Here is a 25,217-nt window from a genome sequence, read left to right on the forward strand (position 1 = left end):
TATTCCTTGGAGCAGAGAAGGCTAAGAGGTGACTTTATTGAGCTATTCAAAATCATGAACAATAATGAAATGGTGAAGAAGGACATTCTGTTTTCACTGATTGGTATGTCAGTAATTAGGGGGTTACATTTCAAGATTTCAGCAAAAGAGCTGGGAGTGAGATGAGGAGAAACTTCTTTGCTCAAAGCGTTGTTAGGATTTGGAATGTGTTGCCAGGGAGAGTGGTGGAGGTGGATTCTCTATGAGGTTTCAAAAGAGAGTTGGACATTTATTTTAAAATGATGAATTTAGATGGTTACAGAGATGGGGCTGGGAATGGGACAAACTAGGTACCTCTTTTATCAGCCTGGTACCGACATGATGAGTTGAGTTGCCTTATTCTGTACTGTAAAATCAATGATTCAATGTCTCTAGAAGTCATTGAACCATTACCCATCTTATACTATCAAAGCTTGTAAATGTCAGTGCACAAATATTTAATATATTTGAAATTCTTTTATCTGTAGTTATATATTAAAGGAGATTTAAAGGACATACACATTTTTGTTTTAAATTGCACATCATAATTTCAATGCCACAGTGTTAGCATGAATCACTGTGAAGTCAGTTATATTAGGATAAGATACAAAGGAATGAATGCTGTAAACTGGTAGAGTTTACAAAAGTAGAATTTTAATGAGAGGTGGGGATAAGAATTTGGGCCAGATCTACTGAGGTTCTACTCTGAATTTGAAGTGTCATGTGAATTCCAGTGATGGAAAGACACATTGTCCGCCTGTCTCCACATCAGAGTTTCTGAGCCACTCTCCAAATTTTGCTTATTTTCCTCATTTTAAGTTGTGATTGGGAGTTTTGTGGATTTGTGAAACCCTGGATCTTGCTTAGACATCAAAAATCTATCCCGATGGTGGACAGTTATGTTTAACTCAACATTCTGTGGCTGCTTTAAGAAGTTAAAAATAAATGACAATCTTATTTCCTCTTTGACTAGCAGAATGGTTATGGGGTACACTGCCATCTGCTGGTAGACTAGCAAAACTACCTTCGTGCCTTTATAGAAAAAGACACCTGCCTTAAATTCATAACCTTACCCATGCAATTTGACATATGATTTATGGCTTTATGTGCACAAACACACACATAGATATCTTGCTGTGCTGCACTTGTGTTAGCATAGCAGACTTCCAAACTTTCAGTTTGTAAAGATCTATCTAGACCAGACTAACAAAAGGCCTCATCCCAACTGCAGAATAGCATTTTCCATTACATTAATATGAATTCCTCCGTTTATGACTCCAGATGTCTTTATCTTTATATTATGAACACGTTGTATTTTTAGGCTATGTCCATGCAGTGCAAGGTTTGAAGTCCCCAAACTCAGTCAACAGTTTAAATTTAAACTTTGATTCCAAAAGTGAAAGGAAAATGTGAACTATTTCACCTGTAAACAATTTTGATTATGTACTTCATACTATTTAAAAATGTAAGAATCCTGTGCATGGGTTGAGATTTCAGGTCAAGACACAGAATTGCTGTGCAATTCAAAGAGTAAGAAAACAGATGAAGAGTGATTTATGTATGAACATAATTAGGCTATTCAGCACCTTGAACTTGATCCAACACTGAGTTAGATTGTGACTGATTAATACCTTCGCTGAAATCTTTTGTTTTTGAGCTTAAGTGTTGCTTTGAGCTTAAAAGGGGGGTGGTTCTTGCACTCACAGGTGGGTTGGCCTGCGTGATGAAGGTATATAATTATTATTTTTGGATTTTGGATTCTCAAGTTGAGGTAAATAGTTTTTGGTTTTGGTTCTCCCCGTGTCTGCGTGGGTTTCCTCTGGGTGTTCCGGTTTCCTCCCACAGTCCAGGTGAAGGTTAGGTGTGCAGGTTAGGTGAATTAGCCATGCTAAATTGCCTGTCGTGTTAGGTGAAGGGGTAAATATAGGGAAATGGGTCTGGGTGGGTTGCTCTTTGGAGGGTCGGTGTGGACTTGTTGGGCCGAAGGGCCTGTTTCCACACTGTAAGTAATCTAATCTAACTGTTTGATTCTTTCAAAACACCAGAGGCCACGGTGTAGAAGGGGGAAAAAGCCAAGGATTCCTTGACTACTATTGGATAGATAAAAATAGAATGTGGAGAGTGTGCACCCAGCTGGAAGTCCTTGGAGGAAGATGGTATAGTCAACCAGGTCAAAAATCTTTCGATAGATTGGAATGAATGAGGAGGGAAAATTTAGTTTTGCTATAATCGCATCGGATGTCATACTTTTATACCCTTTAGTATTTAAGAAGAAAGCATATGTGCAGTAGTTTGAAAGGATGAAATGGTCAAAGGTTTTTTTTGAGGAAGCATGAGATTACACGAGATTTAAAGGAAGGGAAGCAATACGTCAAAGGACAAAAATGCTAACAACATGACCGAATATGGCAATCAGAAAGGGAACTTGTTCTGTCGACACTTCAGTGTCAGTGGAGCAGGAAGTGGACTTCATTGGCATGACTTTGGAGAGTGCATAGCAGACGGGAGAGGGAAAATGATCAAATTCAGGTTTGATCAAGGATGAGCTTTAGAGGAAACTTGTCTGCAGGCAGGCAGATCAGAAAAAATGTATGAAGAGTTTTTTTTAAATTCTTACTAATTTTAAGAAGAGCTGCTTGCTTCTAATATTTATTTCAATTTAAACAGTGCTGTATTCGATGCTGAAGGCGTGGAACCATTGGTGAAATTGCTGACTGAGCCCGTGGATGGCATTGTTGTCAATGCTGCTGCTACAATTACTAATCTAGCCTTACAGGAACCGATACGTGCAAGTATTCAGAATTGTGGGGCTATGACTGCCATTGTGGAACCATTGAAGTCTACTAACACGTTGGTTCAGAGCAAGGCTGCACTACTTGTGGCATCCTTAGCTTGTGATGTAAATGGAAGAACAGAGGTAGGAATTAATTCAAAGCTGTGAAAACAAAGTCGTGATATTATTAGAATGTTAAATATAATTATAAAGATTTTTTAAAAACGTAATATTTTGAACTATTTTTAAGAAATTCCAAATGTATAAGTGTATTTCAAACTCCATAAAAATATAGTAGGTCTACCTCTATAATTCTCAGTATTATATGTCTCTCAGTTAAGGAAATGCAGAAAAATAATTCCTTCTCATAGGCAAAAAATCTAAGCAGAAAGCCAGAATAGATGCATAATGTTTTTGAAACATGGCCATTAGTGGATATATCTTGAGGCAAATGCCCAGAGCAAAGGTTTTCCCAAGATGATAGAATGATTAACCTATAGAAGGGGGACATTCCACCTATCCTGCCCATGCTGACACAAAGACACTCAGATGCCTTTTCTAATCCCATCTTCCTGCGCATGGTCCATAGCCCAGCAGCTTACAGCACCTAAGATTCAGATTCAGGTACTTTTTGAAAGAGTTTCAGGTCTCTGCTTCCACCACCAAATAAGGCAGTGAATTCCAGACATCCACCACCCTTTGTGTAAAAATGCTTTTCCTCATATTCTTCGAATCCTTCTAGCACTTAGCTTGAATCTACAGCTGCAGGTTTTTGAACTCTCTGGGAAACAGATTCTTCCTGTCTACTCCATCCTTCACAATGTTGTAGACTGCAATCGTTTCACTCCTCAGCCTTCTATGTTCCAAGGAAAACAAACCCAACCTCTCCAATCTCTCATAGCTAAAGATCTCTAGCCCTGGTAACATTCTAGGAAATCTCTGCATTTTCACCAGAGCAATTATATCCTTCCAGTGATGTGGTAACCAGAACTGTATACAATGCTCCAGTTGTGGCCTCAGCACTGTCTTATTCAATTCATAATTATACCCTGTTTTTGTGTTCTGTACCACTGCCAATGAAGGAGAGCATTCCATCTGCCTTCTTTACCACCTTATCTATCTGTACTGCTACCTTTACAGACCTGTACGCCAAGATCTCTGACTTCATTTACTGTTGTATTTGAGCCGGAACCTACTATTCTCAAGGCAAAAGTAGATAAAGGACTTCTTAGATCCCATAGTGTTCAGGAACATGTGGGCTAGATGGATTAGTTATAGAAAATGCAGGGTTATGGAGATAGGGTTCGGAACTAGGTCTGGATGAGATGCTTTTCAGAGGGTCGATGCGGACTCCTTGGGCTGAGTAGTCTCTTTCCATACTATAGGGATTCTATAATTCTTAGCATTGAAACAAAGTCTGGATGACTCTAAAAGCCATGGGCCACACATGTGCTGAAACAATGACAGGTAGTAGAAGTGTTCACATCAATATGGCTATTAACTGCATTATTTCTGATGTTGCAGCCAAGAGCAGAGATATTCCTGGAGCTTCTTCCCTGCAGTTATCAGACTTTTGAATGGGCTCTCAGATGTTAATTTTGATCTCTCTCTCTCTCTCTCTCTCTCTGCACCTTCTCTGCAGCTTTATTCTGTACTCTATTCTGCTATTCTTTTGCACTATGATCTGCCAGTAAAGTACACAAAACAACTCCTTTCACTGTATCTCGGTATATGTGACAACAATGAATCAAGCTCAAACTCAAATGCAGGTTGAAGCTATAAGTATAAGTATTTGTGGTGCCATGGCCTAAAAATAAATATTTGTGGCATCAAGGCTATGAATAATCTTACTAGGGCCTGATCATGCCTTTCTAAGGCTGCAACCAGGTCTGTGGTGGGGAGTGAGTGGCAGGTGGGAGTAAGAGGTGATTGGTGACTAAAGATGAGGTGGATTGAATGAGGCAGTTGAAACATTCCAGGCACCAGGGCCAGGATAAAAATGGATTGTTGATTCTAGCACAGGTATCCAAGGGCTAACTCGGAGAGGGTGAACATACATAAAATTGGAACTGAAGTCGAGATCCTATGATATCTATGATCAGGGATGGCTTTTTAATAAGGTGTCAGGCTAGAAAAGGTATTCCTGGTGAAGGGTTGAACTCCTTTGCAGAGTTTTATTCAGGTTCAGAGCTGTACACTGGATGTAACAGGAATGGGTGATTCAATCTCAAATAATGAGTTAAAATGTATTAAATAATTAGTAAACAATTATACACAATTATTCTTGTACAAATGGAAACTCCAATTAATCTATTCGAGGCAGCTCATCAAAATGGTAAAAACAACCCTAAGCAGGTCCCTAAAATGGGCTGGTTCCCTTGACAAGTACATCACCAGAACTCCAAATTACCTTATGGGAAGGTTGTTTCTCCAGTCAGTCGCTCTGTTGCCATCCCTTCCTCTGTGACCTGAAATACTTGACTTATACATGATGGTTGCAGTCCTAAATATTGGATGCTGTGCCATCCTTGAGTCCAATTTCTGATTCCATTTCAGCCTTCCAAGGCCTCCACCCAGAATTTCTCAAGACAGACATTTGAAAAAAATGAGCCCATATAAATTCTTATCATGGACATTGTAAGGCTCTCAGATCCCACAGAATTCAGGCTATTTACACATCTTTTTGATTGAGTTTTCACTTCCTGTCCACAATTAAACTCCATCTCTGACTCCACACCATAGCTGGCAATCCTAATACCAGATTATTCATTGTCCTGGCTTGTAGTTCAAGAATCATCAAATACAGTAAGTTAAAAATCACACAACACCAGGATATAGTCTCGCAGGTTTATTTGGAAGCATTAACTTTTGGAGCGCTGGTCCTTTATCAGGTGGTTGTGGATCTTTTAGAATGACCATGTTGGTTTCAGTTCTTTCATATTAAATTCCAGAACTTTTTTTTAAAAGTTACATTCTCAAGTGGATTTTAACAATAGGTGCCATGTCAACTCAGATTGAAGGTGTGAGGTGCCCTGTGTGAGGCATGCACAGGGCATTCTAAAAGCTGAGAGACTTAACAAACAATCCAGGTCTTTTTCAATATATAAAAATGTATCACATTGTAAACTTTTGCTATAGATTCTGTGCCTTATGGTCTTATACCCCACAACCACCTGATGAAAGAACAGCACTCCGAAAGATAGTGTGTCCAAATAAATCTATTGGACTATAACCTGGTGTTACATGATTTTTAACTTTGTATACCCCAGTCTAACACCGGCACTTCCAAATTACAAATACAGTAAGTACACTTCCCCTATTAGATGAAAGGAAAACAATTTATTTTTGTAAATCCAGCTTGAAGAAAGAAAATAGGAGTTCAGACAATACAGTAACTGCTAGTCTTGGGTAGGGATGGGGGAAGGATGTATCAAGTCCACAGTTAATAATGTAATGGATTAGTAGTTCAATAATAGAAAGTTTAACGGGGAGATTAAAAACATTTTCACCCAGAGAATGGTATGAGTCTGAAATTCATTGCCTGAAAGAAAAGTAGAAGCAAAAATGTTCAGCTACCAAATAATAGATGACTGGATATGTGTCTCAAATGCTGTAAGCTGCAGGGTCACAAACTAAAAATTGGGGGAAAAATGGTTAGACGAGGTGACTTGCTGTCACTGACATAATGATCCTAGTAGTCTCTTTCTGTGCTGCAAGCTTCCTATAATCCTAGTTTCAATGTCTGTAAAGCAACTTTTAAAATTAGTACAGGTTCTCTTAAGATGAAGTGTAAAGCAGAAATAAAATATAAAGATATAAAATAACAAAATTTAGAAATTGCATGATAGGCCTATACTGGAACTTGACTCATACACACAACTATGCGAGAGACAAGGAATAATGACTTTGTTAAATCCAAAAGATGTAGTAACTAGAGTTAATAATTACATTCAAGCAAGCTTAGGACAGAGATCCTAATAGGCGGAAAGTACTATCAGTCAGAAAGTTAGACCTAGGGACCTGACTGAAATTAAACTCTGGATACAGTTTAATTCGATCTATTTTTGGCGTTGGCCATCTTTATCGTAAGTTCATAATTTGATGGCATTTTAAAACTATGTTTGTATGCAAGTCCATTATAAATTGGTAGCTTTTTAACCAGTCTCTAGTTGAGGGGAAAATTAGAGGATGCAGTATTTTCTAAAAGCATTACATATGGTTCAGTTCTTGTGAACCTTTACTTTGATTTTATTGAGTTTTGGTTATGGATATTTCTTTGGTTTGCACCAAAAGGAGCACAAAATTGTTAGTGAATTCTCAGATTGTATTCTGTTTGGTTGGTAAATTTGTGCATTTAGCTAACGAGTTGCAATTTATTGCATATGAAATTTGAGAAAACTAAATATCAAACTAAAGAGGAAGTGAACAAAAAAGTGTGGTGGGAAGTCACAAAAATAAAATTAACTCTCATGGTTAAGTCTGTGATTTGTGGCAAAAACTAAGTTTGAAATGAAAAGCTCCTGAAGCTGACAGTTTTGGAGATCAAACAAATAATATTGTGTTGAATCTTATGATTTATTGGTTGAGACAAAGTTACATTGAGATTTTTGGAGACATTTCCACTGCAAAGCCTACCCCATCCCTATGGTTTTCATCACTTCTGATTCTAGCCCCAACCTACCTTGTGCAATTCCCAAAATGACTCACTACTCAGTGGATATCTGCTGAAAGTATTGTATACCCAATGTCTGTGCCATATTTAAAAAGCTGCTGAGCACCCTGACCAGCACTGACATTCTGAAGCTGTCCTGTTCAGTCAAGGACATATTCTGAACACATCGAAGAAGGGGAAGAAGGTTTCGTGATTCTCCAACATGAACCTGGAGCTCCTGGTCAAGGTGAGGTCAGCCATCCTTTTCCTGGAAGACCAGCAGAGGAGGCCACATTACCAGCCTGTTACAAGGTCACCATGTAGGTTAGTGCTGTCTCCAGGGTATGAAGGAATAGCCAACAGTGTTCTAAGAAAGTCAGTGATCTCCGCTTTGCCAGGGTTAGTGCCACCTCACACTAACTATGTGCTGCTGCTGCTGCACAACCGTCTTCGACTCAGGTTGTTGCTCTGATACTCGTAATATTGCTGCAACATCTTACTTTATTAGCTCTCAACCCTCCCCCTCCCCCTAACCTCCTATACCATTAAACCTTCTTGACCTCTGCAGTGTCTCCTTACTACATTGGAACATCTCTATCACCTTTTGCCCACCTGCATTAGGACTAACAGCTAAGCTACCCACTGTCATCTCACTGAATCCTCCCTTTCCTTCATTACAGGAGAAATCAGCCCAAAACAGGGCAGAGAGACCCCATATGGGTCAAGGGGTGCCAGACATTAGGATCCTCACCTCGTATAAATGGAGAATCTGACTCTTGCAGGAGAAAACCAGAACTGCTCTGGGAAAATCAGGAATGCCAAGAAATCATGTCCCAGCAACCGAGAAAGTAGCGCTCTGCATTCCACTACAATTCTCACATTAACCTCGCTGTCATCCATTGCATATCGCTTCTAACCACTGGCCACATGCCTTCTCTTTAGTGGCATATGAAAGTTATACGAAGAAAGAACAAGAGTAGGTGTCTTGGCCCTTTAATCCTGCTCTACCATTCAATAAGGTCATGGCTGATCTGATTTTAACCTCAACTCCATATTCCTGCATATCCCTGATAACCTTTCATCCCCTTCGTTATTAACCTATCTGCCTCTGCCTTAAAAAAATTCAACACTCTACATCCATGACCTTTTGAGAAAGGGAATTGTATTTATAAATTTGTTCAATTCAGTTTCTGGTCAATGTATGGTGATAGTGGGGTATTCCATGATGGTAATACCATTGAATGTCAAAGGATGATAGTTATATTGTCTCTTATTGTCTGGCATTGTCATGAATTTTACTTGCATGTTTCAGCCCATATCTTGTTCAGGTCTGTCCAGTAGCACCTCATCAAATGCCTTCTAGATATTGAAGTACAATATGGTTCCCCACTATCCATTGCACAAGCTCCTTTTTAAAGAATTCCAATAAATTAGATAGAGATGAGTTTCCTTTCACAAAACTGAATTGGCTCAGCCTGATTACCTTAGAAATAACCAACTGTCCTGTTATTGCATCTTTAATAATAGCTTTTTAACCATTTCCTGATGACAGATGTTAAACTAACTGGTGTATAGTTTCCTGCTTTCTGCCCTCCCTCTCATTTTGAATAAACAAGTCGCATTAAGTATTTCCCCAGTCTAAAGAAACCTTCAAATGAGTTTTGGAAAATTAAGTCAAAAATCACACGACTCCGGGTTATAGTCCAATGGGTTTATTTGAAACTGCAAGATTTCGGTGACCCTCTCCTTCCTTAGGCAACTAGTGAGAGAGAATCATGTAAATGATCAAAGGCTCATACAACTTATGCAAATATATTGAACAAACCTAGTTGGTTACTAAGTCTTTAATCAGTAAGCATAGGTATGCAAGTTTTGATTGATTAATATAGAAGTCCCAGTATTTCTTTCGAGTCACTGCCCCAAGATAACTTATCAGTATAAAGGTGATATCTCAGAAGTGCATTTAAGGTGTGAAGCCTTGTTTTGAGTCTGTTTGTGTCTCAACCTGGAGTCAGACTGGTTTTATTTCCAAAATAGGAATTTATAAAATGCCACATTGACTATCTACAAATAGTATGTTTTTTGAACAAAATAGAATGTATCTGCAAATCCAAATTCACCCCACAGATTAATATATGTGTGCCTTACCTGCTGGTTTGTTTTTAGATCTGTATTCGCTATGTTATCTCCTACACTGATTCCTTGCTCTGTTGCCTTTGTCTTCGTATATCACAACTTCCCAAGTTTGGATCTTTGCCCCCACTATTTTGTTAAAGTCTGCTCCACTTTCCTAGTTGTGCAGTTCACAAGGAGACCACACTGGGTGCAACGGATGAAGTAGATGACATTGGTAGAGATGCAGGTGAATTTCTGACGGTTCTGGAAGCATCTCCTGAGGCCTTGGATGGAGGTGAGGGGAGTGGTGTAGATACAGGTTTTAGTACTTCCTACAGTGGCAGAGAAAGGTGCCTGGAGTGGGGTGTGGGTTGGTAGAGTGTGTGGACCTGGCGAGGGAGAGGGATCTTTTCGGAATGCTGATAGGGGTGGGGAGGAAAATATATCTCTGGTAGTGAGGTCCGTTTGGAGGTAGCGGATAATGCGTTGAATGCGGAGCTTGGTGGGGTGGAAGGTGAGGACCAGGGTGAGTTCTGTCCTTGTTGTGTTGGGAGGGGTGGGATTCAAGGGCGGTGGTGTGTGAAGTGGAGGAGATCTGCTGAAGTGCATTGTCAACCAGGTGGGAAGGGAAGTTGCAATCATGGAAGAAGGAGGTCATCTAGAACTTTCTGAGATGGTATAGGTCATCCTGGGAACAGATGCGGCAGAGGCGGAGGAATTGGGAATAAGAGGTGGTGTTTTTACAGAAGGTAGGGTGGGAGGAGTTGTAGTCTAGGTAGCTGTGGGAATCGGTGGGCTTGTAGCCTTGTAGAGAAAGGAAGAGAACTTCTTCAAGGGAGACATCCTTGGAAGAGGCTTCACAGTAAGGTTATAATCCAGTTGTCTCTGCATCATCCTGAATGTCATTGTGATTGTCTGTGGCTATGGTGTTATGACCCATACTATGTTCAATGGATGGATTTCTGCACTGAGAGCCTGCTGCATCTGGAAGCAAGAGTAAAAAGGTGTATACAGGGTTATGGATGTTGCTGGCACCTTTGGCCTTCCCATACAACATCCCCATTCTTTCCTGCCCTTCTCTGGCCAAAAGTGTTGGTGTGAGTGAGATGATCAGTGATGTCTGTGGCAGGGAGACGCAACACAGTGTATCAAATTTTGCCCTGCATATCTCGGTCTTGTGCAGTACATAGATTGTAGAATCCCTACGGTGTGGAAGCAGGCCTTTCGGCTCATAGAGTCGACACTGACCCTCCAAAGAGCTTCCCTCCCTATCCCTGTAATTCTGCATTTCCCATGACTAACCTATACATCCCTGGACACCATGGACAATTTGGGACAGCCAATCCACCTAACCTGGACGTTTCAGCTGTGAGAAGATACCGGAGCATCTGGAGGAAACCTATACAGACATTGGAAGAATGTGCAAACTGTACCCAGACAGTCGCCTGAGGGTGGAATTGAATCCAGGTCCCCCAATGTGAGGCAACAGTACTAACCACTGAGCTACTGTGTCACCTGTGTCTATGTGCAATGTTGTTTCCCCTTTAATAGCCCTAACATTGATGGGTCCCTCACAGGTGGAGTCACTTACCCCATGCATATCAACTGTGATCACAACCTTTTTCTTCTCCACTGCACAATCCCAATTTCCAGCAGGGTAAAAAGTGACTGTGAGTGCATCTCAGACAATGGCTTGCTGTCTCTGCCCTAACCTGTTGGTGAGACCTCAAACATTGCCTTCCTGATAGCCCTTCCCAGTTTTCCCATAGACTCTGTGAGTAGTGTCATAGAGTCATAGAATTGTACAGCATGGAAGCAGACCTTTCAGTCCAAATCATTCATACTGACTAGATATCCTAAATTAATCCAGTGCCATTTGCCAACATTTGGTCCATTAACTCTCTAAACCCTTCCTATTCATGTATCGATCTAAATGTCTTTGAAATGTTTTGCACCACCCTGTGCATAAAAAAAAATGCCCCTTAGGTCCTTTTTAAATCTTTCCCCTCTCATCTTAAACCTATGCTTTCTAGTTTTGGCCTCTGCTACCCTGGGAAACTGGGAAAAGGACTTCCACTGTTCACCTTATCCATGCCCCTAATGATTTTATAAACCTCTAATAAGGTCATACCTCAGCCTTTGACACTTCAGGGAAAATAGACCCAGCCTATTCAGCCTGTCCCCATAGCTCAAGCCCTCCAACCCTGGCAACGTCCTTGTAAATCTTTTCCATACCCTTTCAAGTTTAACAACATCTTTCCTATAGAAGGGAGACCAGAATTGAATGCAATTTTCCAAAAGTGGCCTAACTAATATCCTGTATTGCCACAACATGACATCCGAACTCCTATAATCAGTGCACTGACCAATAAAGGCAAACGTATCAAACGCCTTCTTCACTACCCTGTCTACCTGTGACTCCATCCTCAAGGAACTATGAGCCTGTACTCCAAGGTCTTTGTTTGGCAACACTCCGCAGAACCCACCATTAGGTGTATAAATCTTGCCGTATTTGCCTCAGCAAAATGCAACATTTCACATTTTTAAAAGGTGCTATTGTACTCTGAGATAACCTCCTTCGCTATGCACTATACACCAAATTTGGAGTCACCTGCAAACTTACTAACCACTCCTCCTATATTTTCATCCAAATCACTTACATAAGTGACAAAAAGCAGTGGGCCCAGCACTGATCCTTGCAACACACCATTGATCACAGGCCTCCAGTCTAAAAAACAGCCCTCCAACCTCTGTCTCCCAACTTCAAACATGATCTGATAGATTGACTGTGGCCATCCCCCTGGGACAGCCTTGGATGAGAATTGCCCAAATCCCTGACTAGTGACTATGCATATCCCTAACCATGTGAGTTTAAATACCTGTGTAGCCTCAGGATTGACGATGCACTCCCTGAACTACAGAGGCACAGATTCCCTGACAGAGATCACTCTGTCTGGATATCTGACTGTGACCAATCCCCTGTTCTGGAATGAGAGGCTGTCCTTGACTTGCTATATTGGGACCCATGGCTGATGGTTGTCCCCGTGAAAATCCTTGACGAATATTCCCATAAGATTTTGAGCCAGGGCTACTTGTTTGCTGCCCATGCAGTGTGTTTGCCACACAAACTGCTGGTACATGGCGCAGATGTGAGATTTACACAGCACATTGGCAAACAGCAAGTTATACACCCTGAGGACTGCTGACCAGCAAGGCAATCTGTCTGGTTGTGTAACTGCACTAATTGGCATGGCATGGCAAGGAAGGACACTGCATATGAGCATATAGGTAAGTACTAAGTGAATGAGCACTCAAAAAACTAACGAGCAGTATGGATGAGGAGTGTTTGCATCTGGTGACCATGGATCGTGGCCTGCAATATGATTTGGTCATGGCAATCCTTTGGAATAAATGGTGAGATGAATCCATCAGGTATCCACTCTGTTTTCCATGTCAACGTTTCTTCATATCTAGCTTGTTTGGTAAAATAGAAAGCTGAATATCAATGGGTGACACAGTGGCTCAGTGGTTAGCATGCCTGCCTTACAGCACCAGAGACATATTTTCTGACAATCTGATGAATTGAATCTTATATTTCCACTGAAATTAGATGGTACTTATTTCTTATGTGGAATTTTTAATTAAGATTTTCTGTGTGAAAATTGGCTATTGGTGGAGTGTAAATAGGCTTATTTCTGATTATCTCTTCTTTCCAGCTTAGAAATGTAGGTGGTTTGGAACCACTTGTTGAACTGCTCCATTCTAATAATGATGAAGTGAGACGCAATGCTTGCTGGGCTGTACTTGTTTGTGGAAAAGATGAGCCAACAACAGCTGAACTTTGTAAACTGGGGTAAGTATGAAGAACAATAAGCATGCTATAATTGAATATAAAGTGTCAGGAAACAAAAATTAACATAACATCCTTTCCAATTTCACGAATCTTTGAAATGATTTGTCATAGCTAGTTGGCTATAGTGCACAGTGTTGCTTAGAAGATGTTTTAGATTATAAATGCCCTTTAGGTAGCTTTTATCGCTTTGGCTCCTCTGTAATTTGAGAGACAATTATGCAGGTTTCTCCCCAGGAAGTAGCATTTAAATGGCTTTTCATGGCTACTGCTAAGTGAATGTAGTAATTACATTTACTGCATCTGTTAATCATTAAAAATAATCACTTTAAATATATGGAATAAACTTTCCTGTATTTGATAAAGCCTGCATTTTTTTCTGTATTAACAGTTCTTTAGATAACAATTTCATTTTTGCTTATTTTATTGGAAACATAGCCAGGTTATAAGAATTTATGATAATTTTCAGCAAAGAGCAGTTGACAGTAAATATGTATAGATTATATTGTTGACAGAGCTGTGCTCTTTGGTCTGTATTAAATTCAGCTTGTATGAATTAGAAATTTATTTTGCATAAAATGTAAGTGCACTAATTAATTATAAAACTGACATTAATTTTTTTAATTATTCTATTTGTCATTTATTTTGTTGCCCTTTTTTGGCATCCATAATCATCTCTGGAAGAAAACAAGATCTATAATAGGTGATAGGTAAAATAATTTGCTGCTGGGACCACACAGGAGTACTCATGCATTATTTTCTCTTTGATTTCCCATCCTCCCCAAGAGAAAGGAGGATTAACCAATTACTTTGTTTGCTGTCCAAATCATGTTTGGCTGGTTGCAAGGGTACTTGGTCCCTTGGATCATATGGAGATACTCAACAAAACATTTGTGGCATGTCTGATGTCACTTTGCCTGCATGTAGTCAGACTTAATTTTTGGTTTTTGAAATACGAAGTTTGGTTGAATTGTTGAGTCAATTAGAATAGTTTGGAGAAAATGAATGTTACATTGAATTTGTATCTGGATCGATAGGTATAGATTCCATCTAAGTTTATGCCAAGATACTTGGTGCCACAGAGTGCCTAACCTATTTAAGGAATGAGGCAGGAGATGTATTATACTATTAGTTAAAAAGTGAAAATGTTGAGGTGGATCAAAGAAAAGAAAAACCTACCACTAAATCTACCTTACTACACCAAGTGGAATACAGAGGTTCAAGAAGGCAGCTGACCATCATCTTCTCAAGAGCAATTAGGGATAGATGACAGTGACACCTATATCCCACGAATAAATAAATAAAACCTAAACTACATTGTGGAACAGATCACATCGTCAGTTCACGAGAGATGCACGTCTAATATCAGTTCAAAATTGTATAATACTCAGAAAAAGTTGCCAGATTATTGGGAAGATAGTCATATGGCTCACCTATTGATCTGTCAACTGGTGATGCTTCATCCAAATTTATGGCAGAAGATAGTCACAATTCTTCATTCACTATGGTTTTCATAAACTTTCATATGTTTGTCTACAGGGAATTGGATCTGTGGTTGAAGTATATGTAACAACAATTCCTGTTTCTGTTTCTTTTTTTCTAATTGGATGAATAACAAGTAGTTGAAATAGATGATTTCGGAAACGAGCAGTTCTTCAATAAACCTCTGAGATGAGACCGCTGGGTTTATGTTTTAAAAAATTCTCAAGGTCAGGTTCGTAGGAGAGTAGTCTGACACAGAACAAACGACCAAGAGGCGAGTCTGCTAGAATATGGGCATTTTATTCCCCGCAGCGTCGCCACAACCAGGTCTCATACAACGGGTCTGGCTTATACTCACTCTACATGTTACCGGAACTGGGAGCCGTCAGTTCTCGTAGAGCGGTTGCCAACAACCCACGCTCGGCGGTTAAACGTAACCCCGGAGCAGACTCACCGAACTGGAGACTTTTCCAGCTGATATACTCTTTTCCAGATATAAACATTCATGTGAACAGCAGAGCAAGGCTAAAAAACACATTCCATTCTGGTTACATACAGATAAGAAGATTCACACGGGGAGGTGTGTAATAAGATTCACACGGGACTAAGCAACACCTCCATTCCGGTTAGATTCACACATGTATTGGGACATAATTTTTAACCGTTTCACCACATTCCACTGCTTGGAATTTTACACCACATTCCACTGCTTGGCCCAATACATGTGTTACATTATGCTTAATTCAGTTCAATTCGTTTCAGTTAATTTCAGTTCAGTCAATTCAGTGTAGTTCAATTCAGCTCAGTTCAGGTCTGTTCAGTTCAATTCAATTGTGTTCAATTCAGTTCCGTCCATTTCAATTCAATTTAGCTCAGTTCCATTTTGTTCCGTTCAATTTGATTCACTTTCAATCCCATTCAATTCTGTTAACTCCGCTTCAGCTTTTTGGACATGCCCACATCCTCCGCTGTACCCCAGGCAAGGGGTTCTTCGGCAGGACTGGGATCCTCTCTCAAACAAACTGCCACGTACATGCCCACATCCATGCCATCCCGGGATGGTCGGGACCTCCACAGTTTGTTCTTCTGGTTTCTTAGTCTTTTTCCAAAACATTGTTCTGTATCAAAATCTCTCCTCAATTGCGATTGATCCTGCCGACTACGCCAAATGTTTTAAAAAATTCTCAAGGTCAGGTTCGTAGGAGAGTAGTCTGACACAGAACAAACGACCAAGAGGCGAGTCTGCTAGAATATGGGCATTTTATTCCCCGCAGCGTCGCCACAACCAGGTCTCATACAACGGGTCTGGCTTATACTCACTCTACATGTTACCGGAACTGGGAGCCGTCAGTTCTCGTAGAGCGGTTGCCAACAACCCACGCTCGGCGGTTAAACGTAACCCCGGAGCAGACTCACCGAACTGGAGACTTTTCCAGCTGATATACTCTTTTCCAGATATAAACATTCATGTGAACAGCAGAGCAAGGCTAAAAAACACATTCCATTCTGGTTACATACAGATAAGAAGATTCACACGGGGAGGTGTGTAATAAGATTCACACGGGACTAAGCAACACCTCCATTCCGGTTAGATTCACACATGTATTGGGACATAATTTTTAACCGTTTCACCACATTCCACTGCTTGGAATTTTACACCACAGTTTATTAGTGGAATAATTCATCTTAAACCCGATTGTGCAATTTATTTTGCACATTTTTTAAAAAAAAGAAATTGCTTTTTGAAATCATCTATCTCAACTACTTGTTATTCATCCAATTAGAAAAAAAGAAACATAGAAGCAGGAATTGTTGTTACATATACTTCAACCACAGACCCAATTCCCTGTAGACAAACATATGAAAGTTTATGAAAACCATAGTGAATGAAGAATTGTGACCATCTTCTGCCATAAGTTTGGATGAAGCATCACCAGTTGACAGATCAATAGGTGAGCCATATATCTTCCTAATAATCTGGCAACTTTTTCTGTGTATTATACAATTTTTGAACTGCTATTAGACTTGCATCTCTAGTGAACTGACGATGTGATCTGTTCCACAATGTAGTTTAGGTTTTGTTTTATTTATTCATGGGATATAGGTTTATCCAATGCTGGGAAATGAGAACATCAAGAATTTCATGATCAATTACAATGCAGAACACTAAACTAAAATGTTCCAAGGTTCTCCTCAAAACACATTATGATTGTACTAACAGGACTTTGATTTCTGACATTCTTGTTTATCCTTTGAGTGAGTCGCGTGAGCCTGTATTGACTTTGTTGACTTTGAAGAAATAACTCCTATTAACCATTAATGTTAAACTTCCACATCCAAGATTTTTCTCATGTTGTTTTCATTGAAAGTTTAAATACAACAAGTCTTCCATCTTGCTGTCTGAGTGAATGTTTAATTTTGTTTTATAGTGCTTTGGAGATCCTGCAAGAAGTAAACCAATCCTCAAGTCGCAAGAATAATTTTAGTGATGCAGCTGTGAAAAGACTGCTTGACCATAATGCAGCTCTCAAATATTCTTTGACTGGCTACTTATCATTCAACGACATCATCACTGATGGTTTCTATGATCCTGGTTGGGTAAAATTTAATAATCTATTTCATTTTACATAGGATATGCAACATAGGAACAAACCAAACAACTCAACTAGTTTGCACTGACTAATAAGCAACTAAGTAGAGAAAAATAGGTGCCCTGATCCTGCTCTCTGTTTTGATATCATGCAAGTTATTTGATAAACCCAGAAAAAGGTAACAAAATTTAAGTTACGTGACAGAATCTCACTCCCCTGTATCAAATTGGAAAAAAAACCCTTTACCATGACTTTTTTTTACTGCAGAACTGTTGTTAATACCATTTAAATATTAAATATTATAAAATTGTTTCTGTCAACTGGATCATGTTGATCACCTCATCTTTATGAATGTGACAGTTCATCCCTTTATTTAAATAACCTTAAGTTAATGTCAATGCAATAGTACTGCATTCTTTTTAGAGTCATATTACCAATTATTATATTTTTAGCAGAGATGCAGTAAATAAAAAGCCGAAAGGGAGCACCTCTGACTTTTTTTACTTATTATTTCATGGAATTTGCCATTGTTGGCAAGGCTGTTATTTATTGACCATCACTAATTGCCCTTGAGAAGGTGGTGGTTAGTTTCTTTCTTGAACTGCTCTAATCTGTTAGTGAGAATACTCCCACAGTACTGTTAGATAAAGAGTTGCATGATATTGACCCAGTAGCCTCTTCAACCTCAGCCTCCTCCAGAGGTCCACAGCATCACAGATGTCAGTTTCAGCCAATTCAATTCATTCCATGTGATATCCAGAAAAGGTTGGAAGCACTGGGTACTATGAAGGCTATGGGCCCTGGCAACATGCCAGCAATAGGCTTGTGCTCCAGAAATCTTAACCCAGCTGTTCCAGTACAGCGACAGTAGTGGATATTATGGAAAATTGAACGAGCATATCCTGTATGCAAAAAGCCAGGTAAATCCAACCTGGCCAACCACCACTTCATCAATCTACTCTTGATCATTGTTACACTGATGGAAGGTGTCATCAACAGTGTTATCAAGCAGCATCTGCTCACCAATAACCTGCTCACTGATGCCCAGTTTGGCTTCTGCCAGGTTCGCTCAGCTTCTGACCTCATTACACTGTTCATTCAAACATGGACAAAAGCACTGAATTCCATAGGTGAGATGAGAGTGACAGCCTTTGACATCAAGGTTGCATTTGACTGAGTATGGCATCAAGGACCCTTAGCCAAACTGGAGTTAATGGGAATCAGGAGGAAACTCCAATAATCAGAGTCATTCCTGGCATATAGGAAGATGGTTGTGGTTGTTGGAGGTCAGTTATCTCAGCTCCTGTACATCGCAGCAGGAGTTCCTCACAGTAGTGTCCTAGACCCAACCATCTTCAGCTTGTTCATCAATGACCTCTCCATCATAAGGTCAGAAGTGGGGAATTTTGCTGATGATTGAGCAATGTCTCGCACCATTCCCATTTCCTCGAATACTGAAGCACTGCATGTTTAAATATAATAAGACCTGAATAATTTCCATACTTTGGCTAAAAAGTGGCAAGTAACATTCAAATCAAACAAATGCCAAGCAATGACCATCACCAGCAAGAGACAATCTGCCATCCTTGATATTCAAAAGCATTACCATCTACTGAATCCCCCACTATCAATATCTTTGGGGTCACTATTGACCAGAAACTGAATTGTACTTGCCATTTAAATAGAATAGCTACAACAGCAGATCAGAGGTTCAGAATACTGCAGTGAGTATCTCACCTCCTGACTCCCCAAAGCCTATCCACTATTTACAAGGCACAAGTCAGGGGTGTGATGGAATACTTCCCACTTGCCTGGAAGAAAGCAGCTCCAGCAACACTCAATAGGCTTAACACCAGCAAGGACAAAGCAGCCTGCTTGATTGGCATCCTATCCACAAATATTCAGTCACTCCACCACTGGTGCTCATTAGCAGAAGTGTGTACTACAATGCAATGCAGAAACTCACCAACAATCCTTAGACAGTACCTTCCAAACCTACAACCAATTTGTAAATTATTGGAGAGGATCTGAGAGATAGGATTTATGATTATTTGGAAAATCATACTTTGATTAGAGATAGTCAGCATTGCTTTGTGAAGGGCAGTTCATTCCCTCACAAGCCTTATTGAATTCTTTGAGGATGTGACAAAACATTTTGATGAAGGTAGAGCAGTGGATGTGGTGTGTATGGATTTTAGCAAGGTGTTTGATAAGGTTCATCATAGTAGGCTCATTCAGAAAGTAAGGAGGCATGGAAAGTAGGGAAATTTGTCTTGAAGAGTGTGGTGCTGGAAAAGCCCAGCTGGTCAGGCAGCATCCGAGGAGCAGGAGAATCGACGTTTCGAGCATAAGCCCTTCATCAGGAAATTTGGCTGTTTGGATACAGAATTGGCTGGCACACAGAAGAAGGTAGTAAATGGAATGTATTCAGCCTGGAGCTCGGTGACCAATGGTGTTCCACATGGATCTGTTCTGGGAGCTCTACTGTTTGTGATTTTTATAAATGACTTAGATGAAGAAGTGGAAGGGTGGGTTAGTATGTTTGTCGATGACATGACGGTTGATAGAGTTATAGATAGTGTTGAGGGCTGTTATAGGTTGTAACGGGACATTGGCAGGATGCAGAACTGGGCTGATAAGTGGCAGATGGAGTGCAACCTAGAAAAGTGTGAAATAATTCATTTTGGAAGGTCAAATTTGAATGCAGATTACAGGGTTAAAGGTAGGATTCTTGGCAGTGTGGAGGAACAGAGGGATCTTTGGTTCACATCCATTGATTCCTCAAAGTTGCCGCTCAAGTTGATAGGGTTAGTTTAGATTAGGTTAGATTCCTTGCAGTGTGGATACAGACCCTTCACTCCAAGAAGTCCAAACTGACCCTCCGAAGTGTAAATCACCCTGACCCATTTCCCTCTGACTAAAGCACCTAACACTATGGGCACTTTAGCATGGCCAATTCATCTGATAGAGTCATAGAGATGTACAGAATGGAAACAGACCCTTCGGTCTAACTCGTACATGCCGACAAGATATCCCAACTCAATCTAGTCTCACCTGCCAGCACCTGGCTCATATCCCTCCAAACTCTTCCTATTCATATACCCATCCAAATGCCTCTTCATGTTGCAATTGTATCAGCCTCCACCACATCCTCTGGCAGCTCATTCCATACACGTACCACCCTCTATGTGGAAAAGTTGCCCCTTAGGTCTCTTTTATATCTTTCCTCTCTCACCCTAAACCTATGCCCTCTAGTTCTGGGCTTGGACTGTGGGAGGAAACCCACGCAGACATGGGGAGAATGTGCAGACTCCACACAGACAGTCACCCAAGGCTGTAATCAAACCCGGGACCCTGGCGCTGTGAGGCAGCAACGCTAACCACTGAGCCACCGTGCTAAGAAGGCATATGGTATGTTGGCTTTAATTAGCCAGGAGATTGAGGTTAAAAGCCATTAAGTTATGCTGCAGCTCTGTAAAGCCCTGGTTAAATTACATTTGGAATATTGTGTTCAGTTCTGATTGCCTCATTACAGGAAGAATGTGGAAGCTTTAGATAGGGTGCAGAAGAGGTTTAACAGGATTCTGCCTGGACTGGAGAGCATGTCTTATGAAGAAAAGTTGAGGGAGCTAGGGCTTTTCTCATTGGACCAAAGAAGGATGAGAGGTGACTTGATAGAGGTGTACAAGATGATGAGAGGCATAGATAGAGTGGATAGTCAGAGACTTTCTCCCACAGTGGGTATGGCTATTATGAGAGGGCATAGTTTTAAGGTGATTGGAGGAAGGTTTAGGGGAGATGTCAGACATTGGTTCTTTACTCAGAGAGCGGTGGGTGCATGGAATGCACTGCCAGCATTGGTATTAGAGTCAGATATATTCGGCACATTTAAATGACTCTTGGATAGGAACATGGATGATAGTAAAATGTAGATTAATTTGATCTTAGAGTAGGATAAAAGGTCAGCACAACATCATGGGCCGAAGGGCCTGTACTGTTCCGAGTTCTGTCTTATATGTTCTAATCGTGATGAGTGTTAGAGAGTTCTTTGACTTCCTGTCTCCTTTTGATTATTATGGGTGGAATCTTATACAAGTCTGAGCAACATGGACTATGGCAAAAGTCTGGCCAAATTAGATGAGAAATCTGGTGAGGTCCATCCTGATTTGAGGTAATTGTGCTCCAAATTTCATGCTTTTCACAAGTACGGTGGTGACATTCTAACGAGGTAGTGGCAAAATGCCAATTGATGGGGATTAACATTTGTTAAACACCTTATTAACAGCATAGCTAATTTCATTAATATTCAGATTCCACCTTCCAAATTCACCAAAGAAGATAGACATTGGAAATATTCAATAAGGAAGCCAGAGCATGTACCTGATGGTTTCAGCTTGCTGCTTGTTCCAAACAAACTCCATTCTAGACACTGAACAATGACATTTCAAAGCCTGTTATTGGCCTGTTTTCTCTTTTTAATGAGGAGATGGGGCCAGTGAATGAAAGGTGGTGAGATGTACTGAAAGACTATGGAGTCAACTGTCAGGACCATCCTCCTCCTCTTTCTCACTGTGTCTTCATGTAGTTCCTGGTTCCACAGCTGAGGTGGGGGAGGGCCTGCTCAGAAATAGGACCAGATATTACTGGAAATTATGTGCAGCAACACCAGGTACTTGTGTCTGGATGGGCCAGATATTGTGAGGGTCATCTTGTTAGAGGTAAGTTGACCCTTGTCAGCTTAAAGTTCCGAAAGCAGGAAGGGGCAAGCAAGGTATAGGAAAAGGGCCCAACCACCTATGCACTGTCCTGAATGGAAAGTACAGAGGAGCCTGCATGTGTGTGGTTGCACCTCCAGCTGGATACCTCCTAACAATGCTCAGTCTCCTTGTAAGGATGAACAACTAATCTGTGGGAGCTTTTTGAAGATCAGTTGAAAATGTATTGCTGGAAAAGCGCAGCAGGTCAGGCAGCATCCAGCATATTCTTACAAGGATGAACTATAAGAAAGGCAATATTCAGAAACTCTTGCATGACAAGAGATATTGGAAGTTTAGTCAAAAAGAAAAAGGAAATCAGACAAGATCCTTGAGAAATATAAAGGAAACAGGAAAGAACTCAAATGAGGAATTAAGAGAGCTGAGACGGGCCATGAAATGTCCTTGGCAAGTAAGATTAAAGGGAATCCCAAGACATTTAAAACATATATTAGGAGGAAACTGGCAGCTAGGAAGAGGGTGGGTCCACTCAAGGAAAAAGGAGGGAATATATGCCAGCGGAGGTGGGTGAGGTCCTTAATGAATACTTTGCATCAGTATTTACAAAGGAGAAGGATATGGATGATAGTAACATCAGGGAAGATTATGTTAATACTCCAGGACATGTCAATATTAAGAAGGATGAGATGTTGGGTTAGGGTTAGGGTTAGTGTTAGATATTAAGGTAGATAAATCTCCAGGGCCTGATGGGATCTATCCCTGGATACCAAGGGAGGTAAGGAAGGAATTGCTGGGGCGTTGGCTGAGATCTTTGCATCCTCTTTAGTCAAGGCAAAATTCCAGAAGACAAGAATAGCCAATGTTGTTCCTTTGTTTAAGATGAGCAAAACAAAATCCAGGAAATTATAAGCCTGTGAACTTTATATCACTACATAGAACATAACAGCACAGTACAGGCCCTTCAGCCCTTGATATTACGCCGACCTGTTGAACCAATTGGAAGTCTATCTATCTTACACTATCCCATTTTCATCCATATGTTTATCCAATGACCATTTAAATGCCCTTAAAGTTGGCGAGTTATTACCAATGCAGGTAGTGCATTCCATGCCCCTACTAGTCTCTGAGTAAAGAAACTACCTCTGACAGCTGTCTATCAATTTAAAGCTCTGTCCCCTCATGCTAGCCATCACCATCTGAGGAAAAAGGCTCTCACTGTCCAACCTGTCTAACCCTCTGATTATCTTATATGTCTCAATTAAGTCAGCTCTCAATCTTCTTCTGTCTAATGAAAACAGCATCAAGTCCCTCAGCCTTTCCTCGTAAGACCTTCCCTCCATACCAGGCAACATGCTAGTAAATCTCCTCTACACCCTTTCCAAAGTTTCCACATCCTTCCTATAATGAGGTGACCAGAATTGTACACAATAGTCCAAGTGCAGCTGCACCAGAGTTTTGAACAGCTGCAACATGACCTCGTAGCTCTGAAACTCAATCCCTCTAACAATAAAAGCTAATACACCATATGCCTTCTTAACAACCTTATCATGCTGATTTCATTTGTGGGAAGTAAACCCAACTCCAGCTTCTCGAGAACCGTGTTAGGGAACTGGAGCTGGAGCTGAATGAACTTTGGATCATTTGGGAGGCAGAGGGAGTTATTGAGAGGAGTTACAGGGAGGTAGTTACTCCACAGCCACATGAAGAATGTAGATGGGTTACCGTCAGGGGTTGGAACGGGAACCTGCAGGCAGTGCAGGGATCTCCTGTGGTAGTTTCCTTCAACAACAAGTATATCGTTTTGGATACTGTTGGGAGGTGGACTTACCAGCGGTGAGCACTGGGGACAGGTCTCTGGTGCAGAGTCTGTCCCTTTTGCTCAGAGGGGAATGGGGAAGAGGAGCAGAGCTTTAGTTATTAGGAACTCCACAGTTAAGGGGGCAGAAAGGAGGGTTTGTGGTAACAAGAGAGACTCACTATTGGTGTGTTGCCTCCCTGGTGCCAAGGTTCGTAATGTCTCTGATCATGTTTTTGGGATCCTTGAGGGGGAAGTGGAGCAGCTACAAGCTGTGGTCCACATAGGCACCAACGACATAGGTAGGAAGAAAGGTGGGGATCAAAGGCAGAAATTCAGGGAGCTAGGATGGAAGCCTAAAGCAAGAACAACAGAGTTGTTATCTCTGATTTGTTGCCCATGCCACATGCTAGTAAAGCAAGGAACAGGGAGAGAATGGAGCAGAACACTTGGCTTGCAGGGATAGTGCAGGAGGGAGGGTTGGGATTCTTGGATAATTGGAGCTCTTTCTGGGGAAGGTGGGACCTCTACAAACAGGATGGTCTTCACCTGAACTAGAGAGGTCCCGATATCCTGTGTGGGGGAAATTTGCTAATGCTCTTTGGGGTGTGTTTAAACTAATGCAGGGGGGTGTTTAAACTAAGGGATGGGAACCTGAATTGTAGTTCCAGTGTACAGGAGATTGAGGGTAGTGAGGTCAGGAATAGGTTTACAAGGTCGCAAGAGGGCACCAGCAATCAGGGTGTTGGTTTGAAATGTATGTACTACAATGCCAGGAGCACCCGGAATAAGGCGGGTGAACTTGTAGCATGGGTTGGTACCTGGGATTTAGATGTTGTGGCCATTTCAGACACATGGCTAGAGGAGGGACAGGAATGGTTGTTACAGATTCTGGGATTTCAATGTTTCAGCAAGAACAGAGAAGATGGTTTTGGGGGGAGGGGTGGGGGGGGAGGGAGGGGGGTCCGGGAGGTGGTGGTTGCAGCATTGTTAATCAAGCGTAGTATTACAGCAGCTGAGATAACGTTTGAGGACTCATCCACTGAGGTAGTTTGGGCTGAGGTTCGAAACAGGAAAGGAGAGGTCACCCTGTTGGGCTTCCGAATTGTTCCAGGGATTTGAGGAAAGGATAGCAAAGATGATTCTCTATAGGAGCGAGAGTAACAGGGTAGCTGTTATGGGGGACTTTAACTTCCCCAATATTTACTGGGAATATTATAGTTCAAG

General features: G+C 41.0%; 1 protein-coding gene across 2 annotated transcripts in view; it reads left to right on the top strand.

The window, feature by feature from the left end:
- armc3 (armadillo repeat containing 3) overlaps positions 1–25,217 on the top strand; it is a 172,832-nt gene that overhangs the window by 85,159 nt on the left and 62,456 nt on the right. For both annotated transcript variants that reach the window (XM_043690441.2, XM_043690446.2), the window contains exons 12-14: positions 2,686–2,935; positions 13,274–13,410; positions 17,319–17,487. In XM_043690441.2, coding sequence (XP_043546376.1) covers positions 2,686–2,935; positions 13,274–13,410; positions 17,319–17,487 — 556 coding nt within the window. The remainder of the gene's footprint in view (positions 1–2,685; positions 2,936–13,273; positions 13,411–17,318; positions 17,488–25,217) is intronic.

This window comes from Chiloscyllium plagiosum, unplaced genomic scaffold (genome assembly GCF_037043375.1).
Source record: "Chiloscyllium plagiosum isolate Xiang-an unplaced genomic scaffold, Cpla_swu_hap1 HiC_scaffold_5, whole genome shotgun sequence".
NCBI lineage: Eukaryota > Metazoa > Chordata > Chondrichthyes > Orectolobiformes > Hemiscylliidae > Chiloscyllium > Chiloscyllium plagiosum.